At 38.6% G+C, this 23,550-nt stretch overlaps 2 protein-coding genes across 2 annotated transcripts; one reads left to right on the forward strand and one right to left on the reverse strand.

Moving 5' to 3' along the window:
* Positions 1-1,616: 1,616 nt before the first annotated feature.
* LOC309704811 (apoptosis regulator BAX-like) lies at positions 1,617-5,046 on the reverse strand. The gene is made up of 6 exons (XM_082530252.1): positions 4,873-5,046; positions 4,187-4,235; positions 3,516-3,674; positions 3,251-3,386; positions 3,038-3,142; positions 1,617-2,954 (listed from the first exon to the last, which is right to left on the reverse strand). Exons 1-6 carry the CDS (start codon positions 4,901-4,903, stop codon positions 2,856-2,858), a joined length of 579 nt encoding a protein of 192 aa, XP_082386378.1. The 5' UTR covers positions 4,904-5,046; the 3' UTR covers positions 1,617-2,855.
* Positions 5,047-5,146: 100 nt separating this feature from the next.
* On the forward strand, positions 5,147-7,174 carry rps11 (ribosomal protein S11). Its single transcript, XM_082530253.1, has 5 exons — positions 5,147-5,250; positions 5,728-5,868; positions 6,095-6,170; positions 6,483-6,612; positions 6,891-7,174. The coding sequence occupies exons 1-5, from the start codon at positions 5,236-5,238 to the stop codon at positions 7,012-7,014; spliced, it is 486 nt and encodes a 161-aa protein (XP_082386379.1). The 5' UTR covers positions 5,147-5,235; the 3' UTR covers positions 7,015-7,174.
* The last annotated feature ends 16,376 nt before the right edge of the window (positions 7,175-23,550 follow it).

The raw sequence follows: 23,550 nt of genomic DNA on the forward strand, positions 1-23,550 counted from the left end.
TATTAGGATAAAGTTGGTCTCATTTTACTTTTCAGCCTTTTAAGGTTATATCCAATATCCTTTAATTAATAATAATAATAATGATAAAAGAAAGGCCTTAGTCTGGTTACTGATGACTATGACATATTTATCAGAAACTTTGGTGCAGAGCAAGGCTAATGCCAGAGAAGACATTATTAATATCTAAAGATTATTTACCAGTTTGATAATCCACCATTTCTCCAAAATTATCTGAAGGCTATACTTTGGATTACTAAGCCTTGGGTTATGTTTATAAAAATGAAAAGGTTGATGTCTTAACTTGGACATTAAATAATATCAGTGTGCTTCCTGGCGTCTTACTTTGCATTAAAAATTGACACTAATGTATAATCTAACTAGCACATTGTTTGTGTTGATCTATACAAGTTCAAACACCTCTCGGGAGACTAAGTTTCTATTTGTCTCTACATTTCCAGCAACATATGCATTTTCTAGGAACAGGAAAACAGGAATAGCTGGTATGCTGATTTACTGACGTAAGAAAAAGTAGGGGGTGTGACTGATGGCAAAAAGTCTGAGCCATATTTTATGAGATCATACTGCTGTAAGCCTTTTTAGTATAGTCAACATTAGGGCTGCCACAAACGATTATTTTGATAGTCGACTAGTCACCGATTATTTTTGCGATTAGTCGACTAATCAGATCATCATCCATTGGACATACAGCGTACTGCTTATTGCACCGGCAGCATCTGGTCTTATATAACTATCATTAGCTTACAGCTTGAAGTGTTTGTGCTAACTAAAAATAAAGACAAGATGGTAGTTTATTAATTTTTAATGAAATTTGCAGATTGTTTCGGTGAAGTTTAATAAACTCCTTGCTTTCTAAAATATAACAGGACACCGGAGTATATTCTCCAGAGTCTCACACTTCTGATAATCAGCTGTCTGCTTGACAGTTTTAGCTGTGCAAAAAACTATAACTTTAATCTCAGCCAAACCGATTTACTCAGGAACAAATAAAATACTAAAGAAAGCCAAACAATAACATTTTTAAGTTATCTAAGTGACTTATATATATGTTTAACCTGAGTAGCGAAAGACTGCGGTGGGTTTGAAAATGATTTGCCGGGAGTCCGGTGTTCTCACGGCTCTAGTTAGCCTTGCCCCCGCCTAGCTAACGAGCTAGTGGGTAACAGACGTCTCCGAAAACGTCGGAGCGCTTTTGAAAATATGTGGTGTCTTGATAAACTGAGCAGATATTTGAGGTTTACACAGCTACATTCTCGCCTGAAAATATGTTAAACGTAAGAGTAAAGTTAAAACTAACTAGCTGCCGCCATTGTTGACAGCTGCGCTATGAATTCTGGGACACAGCTTCTTCTTCGGGGTTTAACGGCAGCTGGCATCCTTGTACATGCAGTGCTGCCATCTTCTGTTTCAGTCCGTTATTACACTCTTAAATCCTACTACTCATTCCTGCGTCCTTTGTGATCTTACAAAGCTTCAAACGATGCGTCGACTATTAAATTAGTCGTCGACGATTTTAATAGTCGACATAATCGTGACTAGTCGACTAATCGTGGCAGCCCTAGTCAACATTCTGTGTGTGATTAAAGCACAGCTACAGATAATAGTTGAAAGATTTATTTTTAATATTACAGCATACAAAGTCACTGCAAAAAGATTTCAAGGGAGACTTGAAGGAAATTTTACTCTTACAAATATGATATAGAAAAGGTGAAAACTTGAGAATATCAAAATGATTTCAGAGTTAAAAAAGAAAACAAAAACCACCAAGGCACTGACAAACAAGAAGAACGTATAAAAAGACTTTTGCTGTTTAGACAAAGTCGCATTTTGAATAACTCACGTACAAAATACAGTACTTTGAATATGTGTAAAGTGAGGTAAGAATCTGTGAGCAATCCATTGCTTTCTGTGTCTGCAGCGTCAAACCTTCAGTAGACCAAAAGAACACCGAGAAGTAACAGAATTATTGAGTGTCACGTTAAGGTCAGAATGCTGGTCAAAATGCCCCCAAACACCATATGATTGTATATTACACAAGATTGCAGTTCTTTTACTATCCTTTCAGAGAGATTATCTGACTGTTTTTTAACCATCTGATGATTCATGTTAAACGTAAACATAACTTTATATAGAAGAATTGGGTGCTGCACCTACTGGAAGAAGAGAAATGAACTGGGGGTTAATTAAACCCAAACTTTTATCAGAGTTCTCTTAGTATATACCGTTTTCTAAATATTTCCGCAAAAATATCTCTTTAACTCCATCGAATATGACCACCTTACACATTCAGTGCCAGCAGAACATTACAGATTTACACCAGTGAACACTCACAAATACATGAGAATGTGGATTGGCTAGCATACAGACAATGATGTAAAGGATGGAGAGAGTGGGAAGAGCAGAAAGGCAATTTCTGTGAAAAAAAATAGCAAAAAACTAAACAAAACAAGGGAAACTCTTAATTTGATCAAAACATTTCTCATAATATCATTTAAGGTAGAAAACAGAATGCAGTGACTTGTGTACCAAGTAAAAAATAAATTAATTAAAATGCATTCCTTGTTCAAGTCTTGACAACCTCTCCCCATCCTTCAATTTTGTGCACGTAATCCTGCACAGCTCGCTTCCCCAGTGGCATAGGCATCTTGAGTGCAACAGCGCTATTAGTCCAACTCCCAATTCTTACATATGAATAAGAGGCAGAAATGAAGAACAATTAATTCGAGATAAGTTCTTCCTGTTGAGTGTATTTCTTTCTGCATTCTTCTTCCTCCTGTGCCATTTCCCTCAATTGTAATTCTTGCTGTCTTTCTCCTCTCTGCTCTTCATGCTGCCCCTCACATCTTGCGAATGACAAGAACAGTGGTAAGGACTCCTGCCAAGAAAACTCCGACCGTCTGCCATGTTGGTGTGCCAAAGTAGGAGCGAATACCCTCCTAAAAATGCCGAAAAGACAGGAAATTTAATATGGACACATAGATTATTGCTAATAAATTAGGTTTATTAGTTTGCTCCTTACCCAGCCACCTTGCTCCCTGATCCAGTTGATCACATGTTCCCGGAGATAGTCTATGGTCCAACTGATAATGGTTCTGATAATATCCGGAATCTGAGTTACAAGAGCCTGTAAAGGTGTAAAGAGAAGATCTTTAGATTTTTTTAATTCAATAATACATGCCTTACTTTTGTTATTTATTAATTTTAAAATACCAAACATAGCAGTTTCACGTACTTTGATAACGAGTCGGCATGCAAAGTAGAACAGTGCAACCACCCTGCCCCAGTTAAATATTCCATCTGAAAAGATCTCATAGGCCACTCTCATAAAAACCTCTCTTGTGGGACAAAGCGAAGAGTCATTTATCATTCTAGGGAAAAAGATTGAATAATGGTAAGCAAATAATTAAGTTATTACAGTTATAGTTGAACAAACTTGCATATCATAATACTCCACGCCTTTAAAGTTGCCTGAAGAGGCACACAGACAAGTTACCAACCTTTGGAGCTCTACATTTCCATCCAGCTCGTCTCCAATCTGCTGCAGGCACTGAGCAAGCTTCTTATGTTTTGGGTCAGTCAGCTGGCTTCCACCAAGCTGTTCTCTCGTCACTGCCTTATTGCCATCTCCTTGCCTCTGAACTCGCTCATAGATGAAACTATACAGCACAAATACACAACAGCAAGCCATCTTACACTTTCTCTAGTTCAACAGCAAGAAACCAAAGTGAAGGGGTTAAGATGACCTGGTTACCTAAGCTGGTTGTCATCATTGGACCTTGGCACATTAGCACTTTCAAAATGGACTGTTACTTATATATAGCACTTTACTACTCTCTTTGAGCGTTGAATGTGTTTTCTTACAACAAACCTCGTTCACATATGATACATATTTTCTCTGTGCCAAAGCACTTTTAACCCAACGTTAGGACACTAGCACTCTGACGGATGTGTCAAGGTCAACATGAGATTCACTATTTATGTTGACATGCAACCTAGAAGATCAAACAAATAGCCTTGCAATTGGTAGGTGATCAGCTCTTCCTTCTGAAACAAGTCAACAAAGGCACTCAAACTCCTTACACCTAACCCCTTATATCAAGTTGATTTCCTTCACAAAAATGATATATTCCACATATAACTGCTACCCAAGAGTGTAGTGTGTACTCACTCCTGTAACAAAATAGTTCCGACTTCCAGTATCTGATCTCCGGAATTCCCTGAAAGACAAAGGTAGACACTCATTAGATGACTCAAATGCTGATAAATAAGCATTGCGCCAAATTATTATGAGATCACTTTAGATGACAGAAAAATTATACGTCAATTCTCAGTTTCATCGTAGGTATTTTTTTCGTAACAATTAGTTTAAACACGTTTTTAAAACTATTGTTTTTGTAAATTATTTATATCTCCTGTTCAACTCTACTCTAGACACCTGTTTGTCCGTAACATATACAAAGGCAATACATCAAATCTGGTGTTAGTTATTTAGTTGATAGTATTAATTTAAGTTAATTCGCGTTCAACACTGTCGTAACTGACGAAATTTGCCATTTTTTTTAATGTCAAAAGGATGCCGTTTCCAAATGTGTACGTTTCGCTTTCGGTCAAACGCGTTTGCTTACTCTTTGTAACGCGAACATCTACACAACGCAGTGCTAACGAAAAGCTAACGTTTAGCTACTTTTGCTAAGCTAAGCCCTATCCATGTTAACGATACACTTAGCAAGCAATAAAGCGGCAAACTAAATGTTAACTGTTAAAGCGCCACATTATCTGCGTCTATCGGACTCCCACCGACACTGTCAGAGTCGAAATATATGTATTTTATTTGTTGACGATAGCTGCTACTACCTTGATCGCCTCCTCCTGGGTGTGATGCCATCTTCTTTTCTGTTTGGGTCGTTTCTGGTTCCCGTGCAATCACGTGATAACAGTTATTTGTTCGTACCAGTGGGCGACACTTGCCACCCTCACTTTTTCACCCTCTAGTTTAATTTACAAATATACAAATAGAACTATAGGCAACAGAAATAGGGAAAAACTATAATGCCCCCTACCGCACGTAAAGTGGTACGATAACTCTGTAATTTTAGTCCAAAAAAAGTCTGTTAAATCTTTTTTTAGCCTCGCCTAAATGAACGTCATTTCCCGTACCTCGGTGTCTTCCGTCCGTCGCGCGCATACACAGGCCTCTTTACGACTCGGCTGGCAAAGATGGCGGATGCACAAGTATGTTCGGCAAAACGGCGTGGTGACTTTAAATCGACATATTTACACTTTAATAAACATTTTACTCATCTAGAATTAAGTATATGCCATTATAGTGTTCTTATATTTGTTCCTGAGTCACTTCAAACTACATTTACGCGCTTATAGTCAACATTTTTTGCTCCTCTGTACTCCCTCGTGCAGCGCTCAAGTAGCCGGAATGGTAGCCTGGTTAGCTTAGCGTGCTATTACTTACCATTCCCTATTAATACGGCTTCTACTCTTTGCATGATGTGCGTGTTAAGTCTTAGCTTTTAGGCACGTCTTCTGTAACTTGTTAGGCTGCATGTCATATTAACCAAAAGTGAACATAGGTTTAGTGAGAGGAAGTAAGTCTTAAGTCGACTAACGAGCGGCGGCGTGTGAGAGAAATGCGTGGTGAAGGTGATGTGATTTCTATTTCAAAGCTTTAACTCGCTGATCTGTATTTCTGACCAGACCGAGAGATCCTATCAGAAGCAGCCTACCATCTTCCAGAACAAAAAGCGTGTTCTGATCACAGATGGTGGCAAGGAGACCAAGGAAAAGCTTCCTCGCTACCACAAGAGTGTTGGGCTGGGCTTCAAAACACCAAGAGAGGTAAATGAATCATTTCAAGGCATTTTTCAAACGTTTAAATACATTTAAAACTATTTGGTTGTAAGCTGCAGATGATGTTTTTCTCACGATGGTCTTCCAAGCCTGCAAGGTTCTGACGACAATGCCTTTTGGCAACACTGATGCAAACTTGTGATTATGATTTCATGTTAGATTTGATAGTCTTATCACTTATTCATATACAGTAACATGTTTGTTTTTTCTCCAGGCTATTGAAGGCACCTACATTGACAAGAAATGCCCCTTCACTGGAAATGTTTCCATCCGTGGCCGTATTCTCTCTGGTCAGTTGAATGTCTCGTAGCACAGACAAGTGTTTTTACAGACGTCCTAAACTTAACTTTATTTTAAATGAAACCAGAACAGTGTAATTTACTAGAAACCACATGTCTTCCTTTTTTGTCACTGTCCTGCAAATGATGCTTATCTCACGATGGTCTTCCAAGCCCTTTGGGTTCTGACGACAATGCCTAATGGCAACACTGATGTAGTCTAGTGACAAAAGTTCTAAGAGCAGTTTTCTAAATCTATCCAGTGCCATTTTATGACTAGAGAAAGTGGTATAACACAAAATGCTGTCCATTGTCTGTCTGAAGGTGTGGTGACCAAAATGAAGATGCAGAGGACCATTGTCATCAGACGTGACTACCTGCATTACATCCGCAAGTACAACCGCTTTGAGAAGAGGCACAAGAACCTCTCGGTCCATCTGTCACCTTGCTTTAGGTATAGCACCTCACATTATGTTTTGTTAAATAACCCTTTAGTTAATAACTGTGTTCCTTCAAAACCTCTTATTTTGCTGCATATGATGTTTTTTCTCACGATGGTCTTCCAAGCTCAGGAAGCTCTGACGACACTGCCTTTGGCAAAAACTGATGCAGCTTTGCTTCAGTATGACAACATTTTCTGTCAACTTATTTTTGGACATGCATACCCATATTAAATTCCCCTTTGCACTGTTTTTTTTTTTTTTTTTTCTTTGTTTGTTTTGTCTTCCGCAGAGACGTCACAGTTGGAGACATTGTGACTGTCGGGGAGTGCCGACCCCTCAGCAAGACAGTGAGATTTAACGTCCTCAAAGTGACAAAGGCCGCTGGAGCCAAGAAGCAGTTCCAGAAGTTTTAGATGTGACTTTGAACGAGATGTCTGCCGTCGGCTAATTTGTCTCATTTTGAAATAAAGAAAATCTTGGTTAAATTTTCCGGAGCAGACTGAAATATAAAACATTTTTGTGTGGATTTATTTCCAGTAGTTTGAGCATAATAAAGAGACGGCACTCTACGTATTAATGGTCACTGTAACAATATTATTGATGCATTTATGAAGTACTTGTATGAAAATTAAGTATTTTAATTTTGGGTACTCTGCTTCCTGGTCTAAAAGTCTATAAAATCTGGAATTGCAGTCATGATAAGGTACACTCTCTTTCAATTCTAAAATTTATCAGGGCACAAAAGTTCTGGTTCTAGAATTATTTAAATACAAGCCTGGATGAGCAGCAACAAATAACATACTGTGAGTGAACAAAAACAAAAGAAAAATGCAGAAGCAGTGAGTTAAAATACATCAAGATTCAACAGCGTGTTTCTAAACTGTTCACCTTTAAAAACAGCACAATGAACTGTAGTGACTGCATACAAAGACTATCAGTCTTTTTATTGGGTATGAGTTTGGGCTCACTTTCTTACTGCATTAGTGAGGGTTTCTCTGCACAGCATTTTAATTGTGTGGACTTTGCTAATACAACATCTTGATTCTTGTCTTTTTCAACTATTGTAAGTTTGTTGCTGTGCTTGGAATCATTATACTGTTGCATGACCAGGTTTGAACCAGGCTTTATTGGTCAAACAGATGGCTTCACGTTTGGCTCTACAAGATTTAAAGAGCATTGTTCCCAAGTCCGAGGAACAATTGCTCCCAGATTGTTAACAATTTATCTCCTCAACATTATTTTAACACCTGAATGCTGCAGCAAACTGCCAAGAGAGGGATATAAAATAGAAGTTCTTTCATTTTCTTTTATAGATGTTCTCACACTTGCTGCTTTCCCTATTGTTTCCCGTGTAAGCAATAAGGGTGGACTTGATTTTCACACACATTTTTTTTGAATTTTGAATTGAAATTTTTGAATTTTGATTCAAATTGTTGTCAGATTATTAATCGCATGGTGTAATATGTTTTGTAGTTCATCTGGACTATAGTTTGAGGTCATGTAAGCCCTGCTACAGAAAACATGTTTTACATCTTCATAAATTAAACCTTAGAAATGAAAGAGAGTGTACATTGTTTTTCTCAAAACTAGTAGACAAAATAATGCAAACAAGGTGAGGCTTTTGAAGTTGAGTAGATAAAGTTGAATCTATATTTTTATATTCAGTGCTTTAGTTCACTTACCAGCTTTATTGGTCTTTCTCAGGGTGGCTGCTCTACTGTTTTAATAAAATAAATCCCATAGATTGTCCCTACAAGGTACATTACTGCAGCTGGCAGGTGTTTCTAGTAGCCTACAAATGCTTTTAGTGATAAATTGTAAATAATTCTACCTTCAATAACTTGGGTGTCCTAAGGCTGAAAGAGAGTTATTTCCTAACTGAAGACTAGTTAAAGCAGCTTGGCAATGATGGAACATTTAGCTTAATAAGTATGTTTTTTAATTAGCCTGTAAAAAGCATTAAATCCATGCAGTTGCTAGACATGGCACTAAAAGCACAAAAGAGATTATGAAATGACTACTGGACCAATGAGATGGAAGATGCAAATGGACCTCTTCAACCTCACTTTTCCACTTGAGAGTCTTGAGAGTCTAAAAAAACAATTAGTTTTGTGCACAAAAAACAAAAAACCCACATAGTGTCTCACTCAAACACTGGGTCATGCTGTAGCATGTATTCATAATTATTTTTTAAGCAATCAAAATGCATCAACCTGTTCCTAACCAATCTCCCTATTATCACCAGCAGGGGGCAACAGATAGCTGTTTGAATCTATTTACTCTTGAATCTAACATATGTGGTAAATGGATTAGCCACCAGATTTTGTCCGATTGCAATCATTCATGAAACAAATGACAATACTTGCTTTGTAAATAAAAATTATGTTAATAGAATTTTTAATAATAAAATATAATAATAATAAGAAAACAATAGATAGAATATACTTTATTGATCTCACAAAATAGTACAATACAATAACTAAACAACAAAGTAAAAGTGGCAACAGTGGTAAAAAAAAATAAAACAAAGAAAAGTACAAATGAATTATGAATATGCATAAAATATGCATTTTCATCTCTCACAGAAAGAAGAGTTATATAATAATATATAAAATAATATTGGATTACTGTTGAATAACATTAATGTCTATTTCAGTGATTCCAAAGGTGTGATTCAGGGCCTCCTGTTGGGCCATTAAGGTACTGCAGGTGGGCAGCAGCAATAACAGAAATTCAGTTTGAATTTAATCTGTATGTATGTACAATTAAACATAATGGTATTAGTTATACTTAAAAAACAAACAAACAAATCAAAACAAACCACAATGTAATTAAATGTAAAATTAATGCATGAATTAATAATGATAATAAATAAAATACATTACATTGATTTTTTTCAAATCATATCTCTTGGATATGGAAAATGACACTTGCATAATGCTGCAGCCACAATATGACCTCATTATTTTGTACTGTTAAGGCCCAAAGATGCTCAGTGTGTCTGAGATTCAGAGAAATACACAACAAGTGTGCTTCTCAGCTGATTCATTTGCATTTGTCCTTATTTCTGCTTGAGAAGCTGACAGCTCTTCTGTGTGGGAATCAGTCAGCCCCCCGACCCCCTTTACCGTCTGCTAGCTGAGTGCCGTGACAGAGGAGTCACTATTAACAGTACATGCTTTTTTCTCAGTGCTCTAGTGATTGTGGGACATATGGTGATGATGTGAAAAGGAGAAAGTGGTTAATGTGAGCTCAGCCATGTAAGTCATTTAATGATTAGCAGACTGAGCAGCTGTTCTTCTGAAGCTTTGCTATGGAAAAACAAATATTTCCCTCAATTACAGTTTTTACTTTTGTTTTTGCTGTAATAATAATAATGTAGCTCTCCACCCATGCTGCAGTGTTTACCTAAACAGCAGTGTCCCAGCTTCAAACCACAAATTGTCCTCTGTACCGGGGCTTTCCCAGCTCTTTCTCTCCTTCATTGCCGACACTACGGGAGGGTGGGAGGGCTTGCAGGATGTTCTCGGAATAACAGGCTCTCTCACAAGCAGACACCCCAGGGAGCATGATGGCCCTGAAGGACCCCCAGCCCACATGAGTGCAAGCATGCTCCCAAGGAGTGTTTGTCTGAGGGCAGAGGTCTGATCCCTTAAGAAGTCTGAGCAACCATAATAAACCAAAACTGACTGTCAAAACTGTGATGGATATGTACGGGTAGATAAGCCTGGCGATGTTGCTGTTGTTATGCATAGATCCAGAAAGCTAAGATAAACTGTGCTAATCATTTAAGCTAAAGAGTTTTCAAAACTTCTGACGCACAAGATGCAGACATACATTTCTTTGTGCCATTGTTCTGTGTATTTTCTTCCACGCAAGTCTGATTGCTGAATTCAAAAACAGCAACAAAAAAAAACCTGTATTGATTTGCATTTTCATCCTCACTTCTTGAAACACAAGCCCTGCAATTCAGGGCTCAGCTTTGAGATGGAGAAACCAGTCACGCTTCTGCTAAACTAATTTCAAGTTTCCATTTGGAGGCATCACAAAAAGTGAAGATAGATTCTGTGTAGAGTGGAATTTAGTAGAGCATCCATCACTGGTGGCTTACTCGGGCCCTCTGTGCATATGAAACAAATGTATTCTGTAAAAAGCCTATTTTTTTTTTAGCACACTCATATAAAAGGGGTCTCAGCACGCTAATATCTGCAAACAGCAGTATTGCAACATGTTCTTCTGTTCAATAGTACTCTTTAAACATTGTTATCTATATATTTTCTGGCCATGACAGTGGACACACAGCCAGGTCACTTCACATTCCTCCAGTCTGCCAACATGTTTACCCAGAGTCATGGAGCATGCTTGCAGCCATGCTTACTTGTGTACCTAATGGTAGGGATGTTAACTTTAAGGGTCATCCCAGTGAGGGTAATCAAACAATCAAAACAGAGCCCTTCTGGTGAGCCAGCAGGAGGTTGCAAAGTCACCGAAGCTGGAGCCTGATCATGGGCTGTTTGGAGGCTGTTAACGGCATCAGACCTGATGGACTGAGCAGATGCAGAGACTGTTTTGTGTAATACAGAGTAGCCTGGGCTTTAACAGATAAAGTCTTTCACTCTGTGGTCTGTACTACAGACAAAATAACAGACTGCTCAACACAAAGGTAAGCTTGTTTCCTGAATCTCAAAAAAATCACCTCTAAATTTAAGTCTACCCTATGAGGGATAAATGTATTATATTGCTACAGACTTTTTTCTTCTACTGCAATATAATACAGAACCATTAAACCCACCACTTCCCTGTGGCGGCCTGCTAGGGTGCACAACACAAACACTATAGACTCCACTACAGGTCAACATGGGGTCACCCTCCACATCTGGCCATTCCATTATATTTTTGAACGGACAAAAAGGGTCCAAAGGCGTATTATTATGACACGATTCTCGGCCACAAACAAAGTGCCATGTGGTCAGGCTGCACACTGCAGTCATATATATTAAATATGGGTTTGGATGGCCTTCAGTTAAAGCCAGTGAAAGTGGATATGGTGGCTAATAGGCATGTCAAGATCTATGTCTTTAAGGTTAAAGGTTCTGGTCACAGTTATCAGTGTCCGTTATCTACAGCAGCACCTTGAGCTTCTTAACTGATTTTAAGTGATCTAGCAGATGTGGCTGCTGCTCTTCACTTGCAGACTCATCAGTTTGTGGGTGCTTTTGTAAAAACATGCTTTTATTAACCTTATGATTCCTGTTTGCATGTGAGTGAACGTTCGCTGAAGGGCAAAATTCGAACACTTCAAAGAGTATCTGTTACAAAACGCTGATTGATAACTGCTCACCTGGTCTGTCTGGTAAGTCGAGAGCCATGCAGCTACACTGCAGATTTACACGACATCTACTAATTCAATATTCTCGGCGTCCATGCCTGCCTGTCATACAAACTGCATGTTTGGCATGTGTGACTGCGGTGGGCATCTCCAATTTTACACCATGTCATCAGATCAAAAGGGCGGCTGGTGCTGGCGGGTCACAGGACAGGGTGTTGTGTGCAGCAGCAATTTTGGGTCATGTGTGAACCATCCAGCATGGCTGTCATCAGAGCAGCCCCGGGGTGTGCTCCTGCTGAGTGATGGCCTCACACTGGAGCCCTGATCAGGCAGAATCTGGATTACATATTAAACATGTGCTATTTTCAGATAAACCAGGTGATTTGTGTCCTCATGGAATGTATATTCATTTGTACTCGAACAGGCATCTATTGCTAATGAATACAAACTACATAAATAACAGAATTACTACAGAAATACCAGAAGTTTTAGTCTTTTGTTTTGTTGAATTCTTTGAGTTCGTGTTTTGAGAAGGTAAATAAAGACCTGCACTGTAAAGTGTAACACTTCTCCCTATGAAGTGTAACAGGAGAAACTCAAAGGAACGCCCCTCAGCAACAGTTTGTGCTATTATTGAGCAGTTCCTGTGCAGTGAGAAGAATTCACCCTGGCAGATGGTGGGGCCGAGGCCCCCGAGGCCCCAGGCAATGCTACACCCTGGGACCCGGATACCTAATCATGCCCTGTTGAGCCTCTCACCTGCTGCTCCACTGCTCACAATGTTATCTCATCTCCCTGACCTATTGTGGCTCCCATTGGTGATAATGACAGTTAAGAGACCCACGCAGCGCTGGAGCAGGAGCTCGGTCTCCCCGGAGAGAGTCAGAATCATGGGAAACCTCAGAGTAATCGATCTCCCCATCCTGCCTCCTCTGGTGGATCTTATTTCTTATCTCGTATTGCAGCAAACTACTGTGGTGTCTGTGATTAAAGCACAGATTGTTTTGACTTTCACAGCCACTGTTTTTAGAGCGCAATCTTATTTTATTATTATTATTATTTTTAATAAATCAGCTGTCAGTGCCCCTCATACACTGTAGGAAATAGAATTATAACAATGTAATGTAAAATCCACAGTGGCATTTAATTTGCTCTTTGTCTCGTCTCATCAGTCTAAAGTCTAATTTCACAATAGACAGAAGAAATTCCACTTGCTTGCCATCTAGCTCAGAAAGTGTTCACAGACCATAGCTATGTGGCCTTGGGTAACCACAGTTAGTTGCATTTTAAAAATTCTGTTCGCGCAACCTACTTAACCAAACCACAGTATTGTGAAGATCTTTTTTGTTGTTGTTGTCCTCTTTATTTTTGTGCTTCACTATTTTCATTTTCACTTGGTCATTTATCATGAGAAAAAAAACCCTCCTCTTCATGTGTGACCTCAGTTCCCACATCTCAGACAGACATGGTCACAGTGGCCCATTTTTCACTGGGCTCTGCCCAACTTAATTAGACTTTCATTACTTCAGTCTGAATGTGTACCTCATCAGTAAAAATGAAGATGGGAAAATGACCTGCTAGGTCAAAAATAATAAAAGGGGTATTTGTTAAGTAAGTTTGGCATTTTACTTTTTGTCAAATATAATCCACTTATACTTTGTAAGCAAGTTCTTTTCTCTGTGTTCAGAATGTATTTACATAACTGATCCTGGGGCACGGTTCCCACTGAAGTGAATGCATTTGCTTATACACAATGACTACATTAAGGAGACAATAGCTTCCAGTTGCACATACTGTACTGTCAATCCTATAGCTGCTGGTTTGTTTCTCTATATTTCTAACTTCCCCAACAGGTGTTTAACTCCAAATCCACAAGTTCCCCCAAATCTCACATGAAGTCATTTAAAAATAAATAAATAAAGTTTTTGTTGGACTTGATGCAGCCTTTTTTTTTTTTTGCTTTTATGGGAAATAGGACATTAGGTGACAGCCAATAGGTAGCTCCTAATCAAATGTAGTCAATTAACTGATCATCAGTTAATTGACTGGAAGTCCCAGCAAATTCATCTCAAGGTCAGACAGGTCAGGTCCTAAATTGTAAAAACCTAATATCTACATCCCAAATGTTACAAGCCTCAGTTAGCATGCAAAATTTTAAAATTTATGACATTACATTTAGAAAAGTGAACAAGTATGGCTTGTTTGGAAGGGTTGCCAAGAGAAAGGCTCTTGTCTTTAATGGAAGAACAGCTTAAGTAGCTTCTGAAGACTTGTCGAACAATGTCCTTTGGCGAGCATCACATCGCATTTGGTGGAAACGGAACACAGCAGATGAGCACACACACACCTCATACCAACCTTCAAGCAGGGATTTGGCTGTTAATCAAATGCACTTGATTGAGCAATAATCAGCAAGTGTGAGCAACTCAGAAGAAGAAGTTTGGCTGTTTGCTGATCTGGATCATTCAGGTGTGTTTAAACAGTACCGCAATTTCCCCAAACGTCCCAACAAATTCATCCCAAATAACAATGATAAGAAAAACTGCAAAAAAGAGAAGAAAACTACCAACTGGCAAGCAGGTTCTGTCGCTAATCAAATGCACTTGATTAATTGATTATCAACAAGTGTGAGCAGTTCTATGAAAGCAGACGTTTGGGCAGTTTACTGGTATGCAACATTCAGGGAATCGGGGCTTGTTTTACAGACCTGGGCACCTTGAAGTCATTGAGTCAACCATGAACTTGTCTGTAAAAGTATTCTAGACTCAAATGTGAGATCATCTGCCTGACAGCTAAAGCATGGCTGATACTGGGTTGTGCCATGGCCCTATTTACGTACAAATAATTCACAGAGTGCAAAAGTGCAATAAATGTTTACATTTTGGATGCAGATGATTGGATAAAGAACCAAATGATGTGTAAATTAATGTCCAGTTTCTTCTTAAATAATGATGAACTGACATCTCTTAAATTCTAAAGAAAATAACTAAATTTCAACATGATATCATCTTAAATCAGCAGAAATCTCTTCTGGCTTTTTGTTGGCTTATTAAAAAAATGTGTGGGCTACATATGACAGTTTTAAAAGCCTTTGTTTGGGGTCTAGTTGTGCTTGTGTGCTGCACACATTAAGGGAAGGAAGTGAAAGGGATTTCACAATGACCTGTTTCTTTATTATTTTCTCTATGAATGGAAAAAACAGTATCTTGTTTCTTTAGTAAATTACAGCTGAAAAGAGAACAAAAGAGATCAGATGGAAGGACCACACCCAATAACTCTCTGACTGATTTCAATTATGTTCCCTTTGTAGCAATACAATCTGTATCTAGTCAAGAGAAAGGAATGTATTCACATGGGATCTCCTACAAATTCGACCTCCTTAAGCATTAAAGGCCACTTAAATGCTGGTTATTTAGTGAGACCTGCTTAAAACGAATAAAATTTAACACGATGGCACATTTTCAATTTCAGTTTAAGAGCTTTGTGATTCATAGTTCAGGAAATCTGGAGGATATCTTGTGTCTTTCCACCTTGGCAGGATTCCTACTCTAAATCAACCATGCATATGTTATGTGTAATGTTAAAAATCTCACCATAATCATAAGATTATTAAAATATTTCACTCTGGATGAGGCTCAGATGTAGGCTGCAACTTTTCCACTGACAGAAAAAGGAGAACACACATGTTGACAGACCTCACAGATAGTTGGTTGAATTTCCTTCTTCATAACACAGTAGAAACTCCCCCAACAATTCTGCAATGTAACATCAAAGAAAAGTACTATCAAAATGACATTGTTGTGTTCAGTTTATGGGCGAGAGTTGTTGATGTAGGCTGGTACAATGAAAATAAATAACATTTGGCATGTCTTTGTTAGAGAAATGTTCTTACTCAGAGAGGTTTTATGTACAATCCAACAGAAGCCTGAAAACAAGAACCTTAAAAACCTATTCAAACCCTTTGTGACAAATGAATGCTAGCGCTTCAATGCAAAAAATGCATGACCTCCCACCCACCTCCCGTGTCCTCAGTGGTAGTTATGACCCCGACTGACATACTTCTTTTGCAGGCCAAGCACATGTTAGACCACCTTCCCGTGAAACAGAGGGGGTGTTTTCAATGCAAGACAAGCTGAAGTGACACGGCTGATAACCCTGTGCCATTGTGTGCCTGGCTGCCAGAACATCTCTGTTTCATTGCAATGCGTAAAACATGTTGGAGATAACAGCCAATCCCAAACATTCCGCAACAGAAAAAACAAAGCCGTCATTTTTCTCTCACCAAATCTCGTTTCTTAAGATAGATTGCATCTGTAAGACCACCATAATTCAAAGAGAGGAAATCTGATCGTTTGTAATGTTTTGTCTCTTGGGACAAAGTGGCATTTTGTAACATGTATGAAAACATATTTGGTAAGAAGAGAGAGCAGATTGGTGTGTGTTTGTGTTTGGAGACTTATTAGGGCATAAGTTTTACATTTACGTCCAATAGTTGGTATAAAACCCTTTTTAGAAAATGCTTCAAGCTGCTTTATTTTGAGACATGAACCATATCGAATTGGCCCCAGTTGTGCATTTTATTAGCTAAACATGCAAATGTGTCTTAATTAAAAAGCCCTGGCTTTTAACATCAAGTCTATTTTTGTTATAAGCAAAATGCAGGAGCTAGGCCACACTTGTGGACAAAACTGTGGGAAGAAGGACTAATAGACTAATAGACTACTCTAGCACAAACAATCTTTTACACTTATATAAGTTGTTAACTATGCTTGTGTAATGGGTTAGTAGCCCAAAGCAGGTGCTACACAAAGAAGTAATCCAGACACTTTGACCAAAGAAACCTCGGTTCAAGAGCCTAGTTAATGGTATGGATCTTTATAACACTACTGCTTTAAAAATGAAGACTTCTCCGACTTTTTCCTATCCTGTTAAATTCCAAATGAAAACATTCTCAACATGTTACAATCAACAATTAGACACAACAGTAGTTGAGAGATTTGCTGTTTCATATTGTATTTGTGACAAGTGCATTTAGGCATATAAGTACAGGAATATGCATAACACAGCCTTGGCAGACCCATTAAAGAAGGACATCATTGCAAGTACTGCTATGCTTGTGTGGAGAAATCGAGGGAAGGAAACAAAGAGTTTCTCGACAATCTGTTTCATTGTCAGTTTCTCTGATCAGCAGAGCAACAATAATCTTTTCTGCTTTAGCAACTTTCAGGTAAAGATAAAACAAGAGACATCAAATAGAAAAGGAAAAACACAGTCAATCACTGTCTGATTGACTTGAACTGTATTCACAGAATAAGCTTAATCTGCAAAGCAAAAGCATAATCAAGCAAAAGAAAATGGATGAACTCTGACTGACCTTATGAAAGGTCATACAATGGTCAGTGAGTTTTTGTCTGTCACTCTGTCTTTATCTATGAGGCTGTCAGCTCTTTAGCTATAAAAACAATTGATTTTGTAATTAAGAAGCTTTCAGATTCTTTTTTGTTGGCTAGAGTATTCCAATCAACTGATACTGAATTTAGATTTAACAATAAGCCTTCCCAACTTTCCAGACTCAGAGAATCACCATACCACTGGTCCGTAACCCTCAAATAGCAACAACAACATAATCACTTTGTTTGCTTTTCATTTAACATATGGAAAAAAGTGACTCATCTAATGGTACACTGAAAAATCAAAGCCCCTATGCATCCTCAAGAGGTGGCCCCAACATAAACAGCGATCTGTTGAGCAGCAGTGTAAACTTCCTTTTGCTTGCTCTGATGCACACACTTCCTGAGGGGATTGGGATCTACACCAGACTGAACCCCATACTTCATAACGGGGTGGAAGTGTTCCAGCCAACCAGACAAATTCTTGCTTGCATCTCTGTCTGCATGTATCTGTATGCAAAACCTAAAAGACTGCATGTGAAAAAAAAGCAGACATAAGCTGTGGGGGCATTTGTATATTTTCAGGGCTTAAAACTAGAATTACCACCACCAGCCAGCTCAGAGCTGTTAGAGTTTACATGTCTCCACATACTGGATAAAAATGAGACTTTAAAGGAATTTAATGAAAAGTATTAAGTGTTTTTTTGTCTGCCCATAAACACAAAACACAAAGTTGTAGTCATAACAGTAAACAACGTTTCACAAATTAACACAGACACAATCTGACTTCTGTTCTTGAGTTATGGCACTTAGAAAGTTATTTTTGGATAAAATAACAACATCACAAGGAAGAACATCAACATGGTCTTAATATCAGCACTTTCTCATTTGATTTCATTACAAATTTGTCTAAAATGCTGTCATAATAAGCATAGGAATAGTTGAGCTTCAGTGACCTTTGACTACCAAATTCTAATCATTTCATGCCTGGTTCTAGGGGACTTTTGTACCAGCTCTGTATCTGTAAGTGTTCTTGATATGCAGTACTACTTTCAGAAGAATAAGATAGACCAGGGGTGGGCAATTCCAGGCCCTGAGGGCCGGTGTCCTTCAGGTTTTAGATCTCACCTTGGATCAACACACCTGAATCACATGATTACTTCATTACCAGGCCTCTGGAATACGTTGAGGAGCTAATTTAGCCATTTAAATCAGCTGTGTTGGTTCAAGGACACATCTAAAACCTGCAGGGACACCGGCCCTCGGGGCCTGGAATTGCCCACCCCTGAGATAGACAGATAAACAACTGGAAAAAACAAACAGTTGTTCTCAGTATGGAGGTCTAACAGTATCCAAAGGTGTAGTGCACACTGCCTGGTATTAAAGATGGGCTACCAGTATGGCTCTAAGGGATGATATTAACAACTGTTGAAGAGATAAACTCATCATCCCCAGTGGATACATAACTTGTGTATCAATCATGTAATTGTAACTGATCTTTGACCTTTTACCTGCTGCTATCGTCAGAATAAAATTTCCTCCAGCCTTAGTCGTGCTTTGTATTTGGTGCTAATTAGAAAATGAACTAAGATTGCTACTAAACATCAACATACCGATGCTATCACCATTACCTTATTGGCATGATGAACATATAGTAAGCATATAGTTAGGGCTGGACCGGGTGACCCTGAATCCTCTCTTAGTTATGCTGCAATAGGTGTAGGCTGCTGGGGGGTTCCCATGATGGATTGAGTATTTCTTCTCCAGTCATCTGCATTGAATCGTACTTGTTATAAATCCCGCCTCTCCCTGAGCCTGGCTCTGCCGGAGGTTTCTTCCTGTTAAAAGGGAGTTTTTCCTTCCCACTGTCGCCAAAGTGCTTGCTCATGGCGGGATCATATGATTGTTGGGGTTTTCTCTGTATGTATTATTGTAGGGTCAACCTTACAATATGAAGCGCCTTGAGGCGACTGTTGTTGTGATTTGGCACTGTATAAATAAAATTGAATTGATGTGATATTTCACTGTTGTTAATTCTCTTTCATTAGTTCTAATTTTTACTTGAAATCAAATAACTATTTTTAACAGTGTCTCTTGAACTGTTTCATCACACTCATAGTTCAAATTAAAGCAGCCAATAAAACATCGGTTCATACCCTCATAGAGCAAGGGTGGCCAATTAATTTTCTCAACAGGCCACAAATAGGGCCTAGTTGTAACATCTAATCTTGCCAGTAGTGGTTTATAGAGTGATAAAATTAATACTGAACAGAACCGAGTTTAGCTTATTGATGTCCATCACAATAGTATCTCATAGATTCTCATGCAGCCCCTTAAGAAAATGAACTGCCTAACCCTGATGCAGAGTCACTGGTGACCAGTGGCATTTAAAACCCTCGTGCACACAGTTTTAAGCCTTAATAAATATTAAACTGGTTATCTATTAAAGTAAATCGGCTCCAGTACACTGTTTGTTATGATGGGATATATTCACTATAGAAACAAAAGTGATTTTTGTACCAGGCTTCAAACATTCTTCTTTTTTCTGCTGTAACTCTGACTCAGGCCTTTATAGAGCATACAGATTTTTCAACCCTGGAGTGTTATTGGAGGTGCAAATCATTTGGCCATATATGGTTCCCTGCTGATAAAAGAATAAGGAAGTGTAATTTTTGCCTCTTTGCTGTTCTTTTGCTTCATTGTTTAGCCTTGAAGGCTGCTGCAGCTCATTTCCCACAAAGTCTTGTGTTAAGATGATGTTCCTCAGATATAAATGATGTCAACACTACATGTTTTCTGAGAAACAAGTCTGTTAACTTAATTGTTATGATAAAGGTGGATTATCTAGCCGGTCCCACTAATTCAATGTGTTCTGCAGTTTATTTTTGATTTCCTACACCATGACTGGAGATTCATATCTCTGCTGGCAGTAGCCCAACTGCAACAAAATCACATCTATGAAGGTCCCCAACCTTGGCACTTTGAGAAACACTACAGCTAGTCCAAGAGGTCATAGCATTGCACTATGGAAGACACGACTGGGGTACAGTAGGTATGTGTAAGTTTGGACCTCCTGGGGGGAGTCCCACCCAGGAAGAATGGAGAGGAAACCGCACAGATGGAGGTCAGAGTTGGGTGGCTCACATCCTACTCAGTGTTTGTCCTGTTATTCTAATCTACGCCAACACACACACACACGTGGGATCCCGATTGGGGAATAAGGCTATAGGGAATCATCTCAAAAAGCCTTCTTTAAAGGCTCGGCAACATATGGAAAATTCTACAAACTGCAGAACTCTACACTACTACAACTCATGAACAAGAAAGCATGGAATGACACTTAGGAAACCGCAGGATTTTAAGAATTGTTGTAAAATGCGGTCTTTGGGGTGACCTTGCCGCAAAGTCGTGTAAAACCAATATAAAAGAGTATAATTAGAAAGAATACTGCTCTTAACTGTCATTTTTCATCTACGGAGGACTCTATATCCAACCTTAAGGCATGACTTGGCAAGTGTAAAGTCCTTAAAGCCTTTGAAGACTGTCCGACTGATGTATGGCATTTCAATATATGATATCCTTCTGTGATTATTTGCGTGGCCTGTATCATGTTTTTTCCAGGCTGTTGCTGAGTCCGGAGGCTAAAGCTGGCCGATGTCATGTTTTTCATGGCTGAAACACTGACACCATCCTCAGATGTTAAACGTATTGAGAGTAAAAGTAAACCCCTCACTACTGTGTGGGACAGGGAAAATACATTTATAATACTTATCATGCTATGTTTGTACCGATTTATTATCTGCTAAATACTAACACACCAATAAGCCTGATGCATTGTTGCATCCACAATTTTTTTTTTTGTAATATCACAAGAAAAGCTATTCCTGGATGGTATTTACAGCACACGACTACAAAGGCACAATCTCCATGTGCACCTTTCCTGAATATGTGACTATGTTCTCATTGTCTCATCAAAGGTCACACCGAGACACGTCAGGCAAACTCTGGCCAAGACCAACGAAGCAGCGGTAGTGACCTGGGAAATCGGGATCTTTCCGTCAATACTGCAGAGACAAAGAGATGTCAGGGGATGATGACCCTTTCCAGCTAATCAGAGGGAAGGTCTCCTCCCTCTACCTCTGCTCTGACAGTGAAGAGGTTTCCATGTTTGTGTTGGCTCGTGGACGCCTGGCGGTACATGTATCCTTTCTGGCACAAGTTGATGATACAGATACTTATCTTCTGTCTTTGCATGGAAGAGAGGAAGCCAGAGTTTCATCAATTAATCTTGTTTATCACTGCCTAAATTCTGAATCCCTGTAAATGTAATTATTCAGTTTCCTTTCACATAGTTTTTGCCCAAATTCCTGGACCACATAATCCACAGATAAAGTTATTGTAAACCACATCTTGAAAAACTAATTCAGGCTTAATTTCCATGTCCATTTTCTCGTCACCTCAAATGTATTTCAATTTTCAGTGACAGTGGGACATGACTGAATTTATAACAAACACTGGCTGTCAGTCAGTCAACCACTTTGGCCTAGATTAGAATATATTACTGGCAGCTGAATGGTTATGATGTTTTGTTGAGACATTTGAATCTTTAACAGATGTCCATTGTTGGAGTCCAGACCATACATCTCCTTTGTGCTTCTGATGTAATTTTTTAATGTTACTATTCCCCTTTCTTTAGTTGTTATGTACACACTGCAAATATAAAAAGAGTTAGCCCCACAGAAGACAAACATGGTTGATGAAATGCAGCTTTGGCTAGCAGAAAAATGGCTCCAAACTTGAAACTTGACCTAAATATTAAATTTTTTCAAACCACTGCCATCCATCCAACTCTTTCCTAATGAGTTTATGGCCCCAGCAGGTAGTTTCAAGTCTTATTTTGTAAAATAGAGTCCCTTTTAAAGTAAAAAAGAATAACAAAAACAGTAGAGTTAAATTTATCTCATGGCCGAGTAGCTGTTCGCCTGTGAGTCAGATGATGGGCCATGTTTCAAAACACCAAGAAACTAGTCAGCTTTAGACTTCACAACAGGCCTTCACTAACCTGTAGGTGACAATGAATCCATCCATTTTTCATATACAGGACATACACCATAATCTATTATATAATTATTTAAGTATATTATATAATTATTATATAATTTATTCCAAGATCAGCATAGTAAAACTCCCACCATTGTGAATAACTCTCGGCTCATATACCCATTGCCATGTTTTATGGCATTATTGAGTTAAAAAGGCTTGTAATGAATTTATTTCATGTTTTCTGAACAGAATAATTGACTTTTGAACCCTTTGATGCATCTGCTGATATTGTATAATATTTCTTTTATCCTCTGAGACTGTTCCTTTTGTTCTTCAACAGTAGCTTTATAGAGCGATGGCCCTTTTTCAGTCACTGTGGCCAAGCATTGGCTTAAGATGCATATCTAAGTGTGCTCTGACCTGTGCTTTCTTCATGCCGACTGAAATCCACAGTTTGTCCAGAGTCCTGACCCACTCCAGTCTATGCCGTGACCCTGGTGATGTTATACAAATGTCATGCATCACAGGACTGATAGCTCTTGCATTTGGCCTACGAGCACTGTTGCAGAAAAGGTCCTTTGTATGAAAACAGGGACCCCCTAGCCCAATGGTTTATTACATACAAGGTTTAGCAGGGGAAAAAATGCTGTAAGGTTTCTGCTGTCAATGCCATCTCAAAAAATGCTTCCGCTTAATTATTTGTAATGTCTGTTGTTTCCTCAAGCCATTTATAACTCAAGCTGGCTCTTTATTTGAGCGGCCTTTGAGAAGAACAAAGCTCTTGATGCTGCAGTATACTTTGTGGTTTCCTTATTTCAGCATTGCAAGACTTTTGAGATTTATAGTCAATGTTGCTTTGATGTTAAAGATTGATAAAAGTTGTAATTGTGTTTAACTCCCACAATAAATTGTCTTTAACAAGCTTTGGAGTAACATGTTATCATAATATGACATATAATCCTGTCCAATGATTTTAGCTGAAGAACAAAAAGTTCCCTTAAAGTTGCAATAAAGACATAATTAGCTTAGCAGGATCTTTGGGCTGCCTTTCACTCAGTTAAGCGAATGATTTATTGCCCATTTGGTGAGATAAGATGTTGAAGCCAGGATTTGATCAAAGACTTGATTCTTCTGTAGCCATCACCTCAAAGGAAATGACTTACAGTGAAGCCACAGTAAACTGTCAG

This window comes from Aulonocara stuartgranti, assembly GCF_965226115.1.
Source record: "Aulonocara stuartgranti genome assembly, chromosome: 4".
NCBI lineage: Eukaryota > Metazoa > Chordata > Actinopteri > Cichliformes > Cichlidae > Aulonocara > Aulonocara stuartgranti.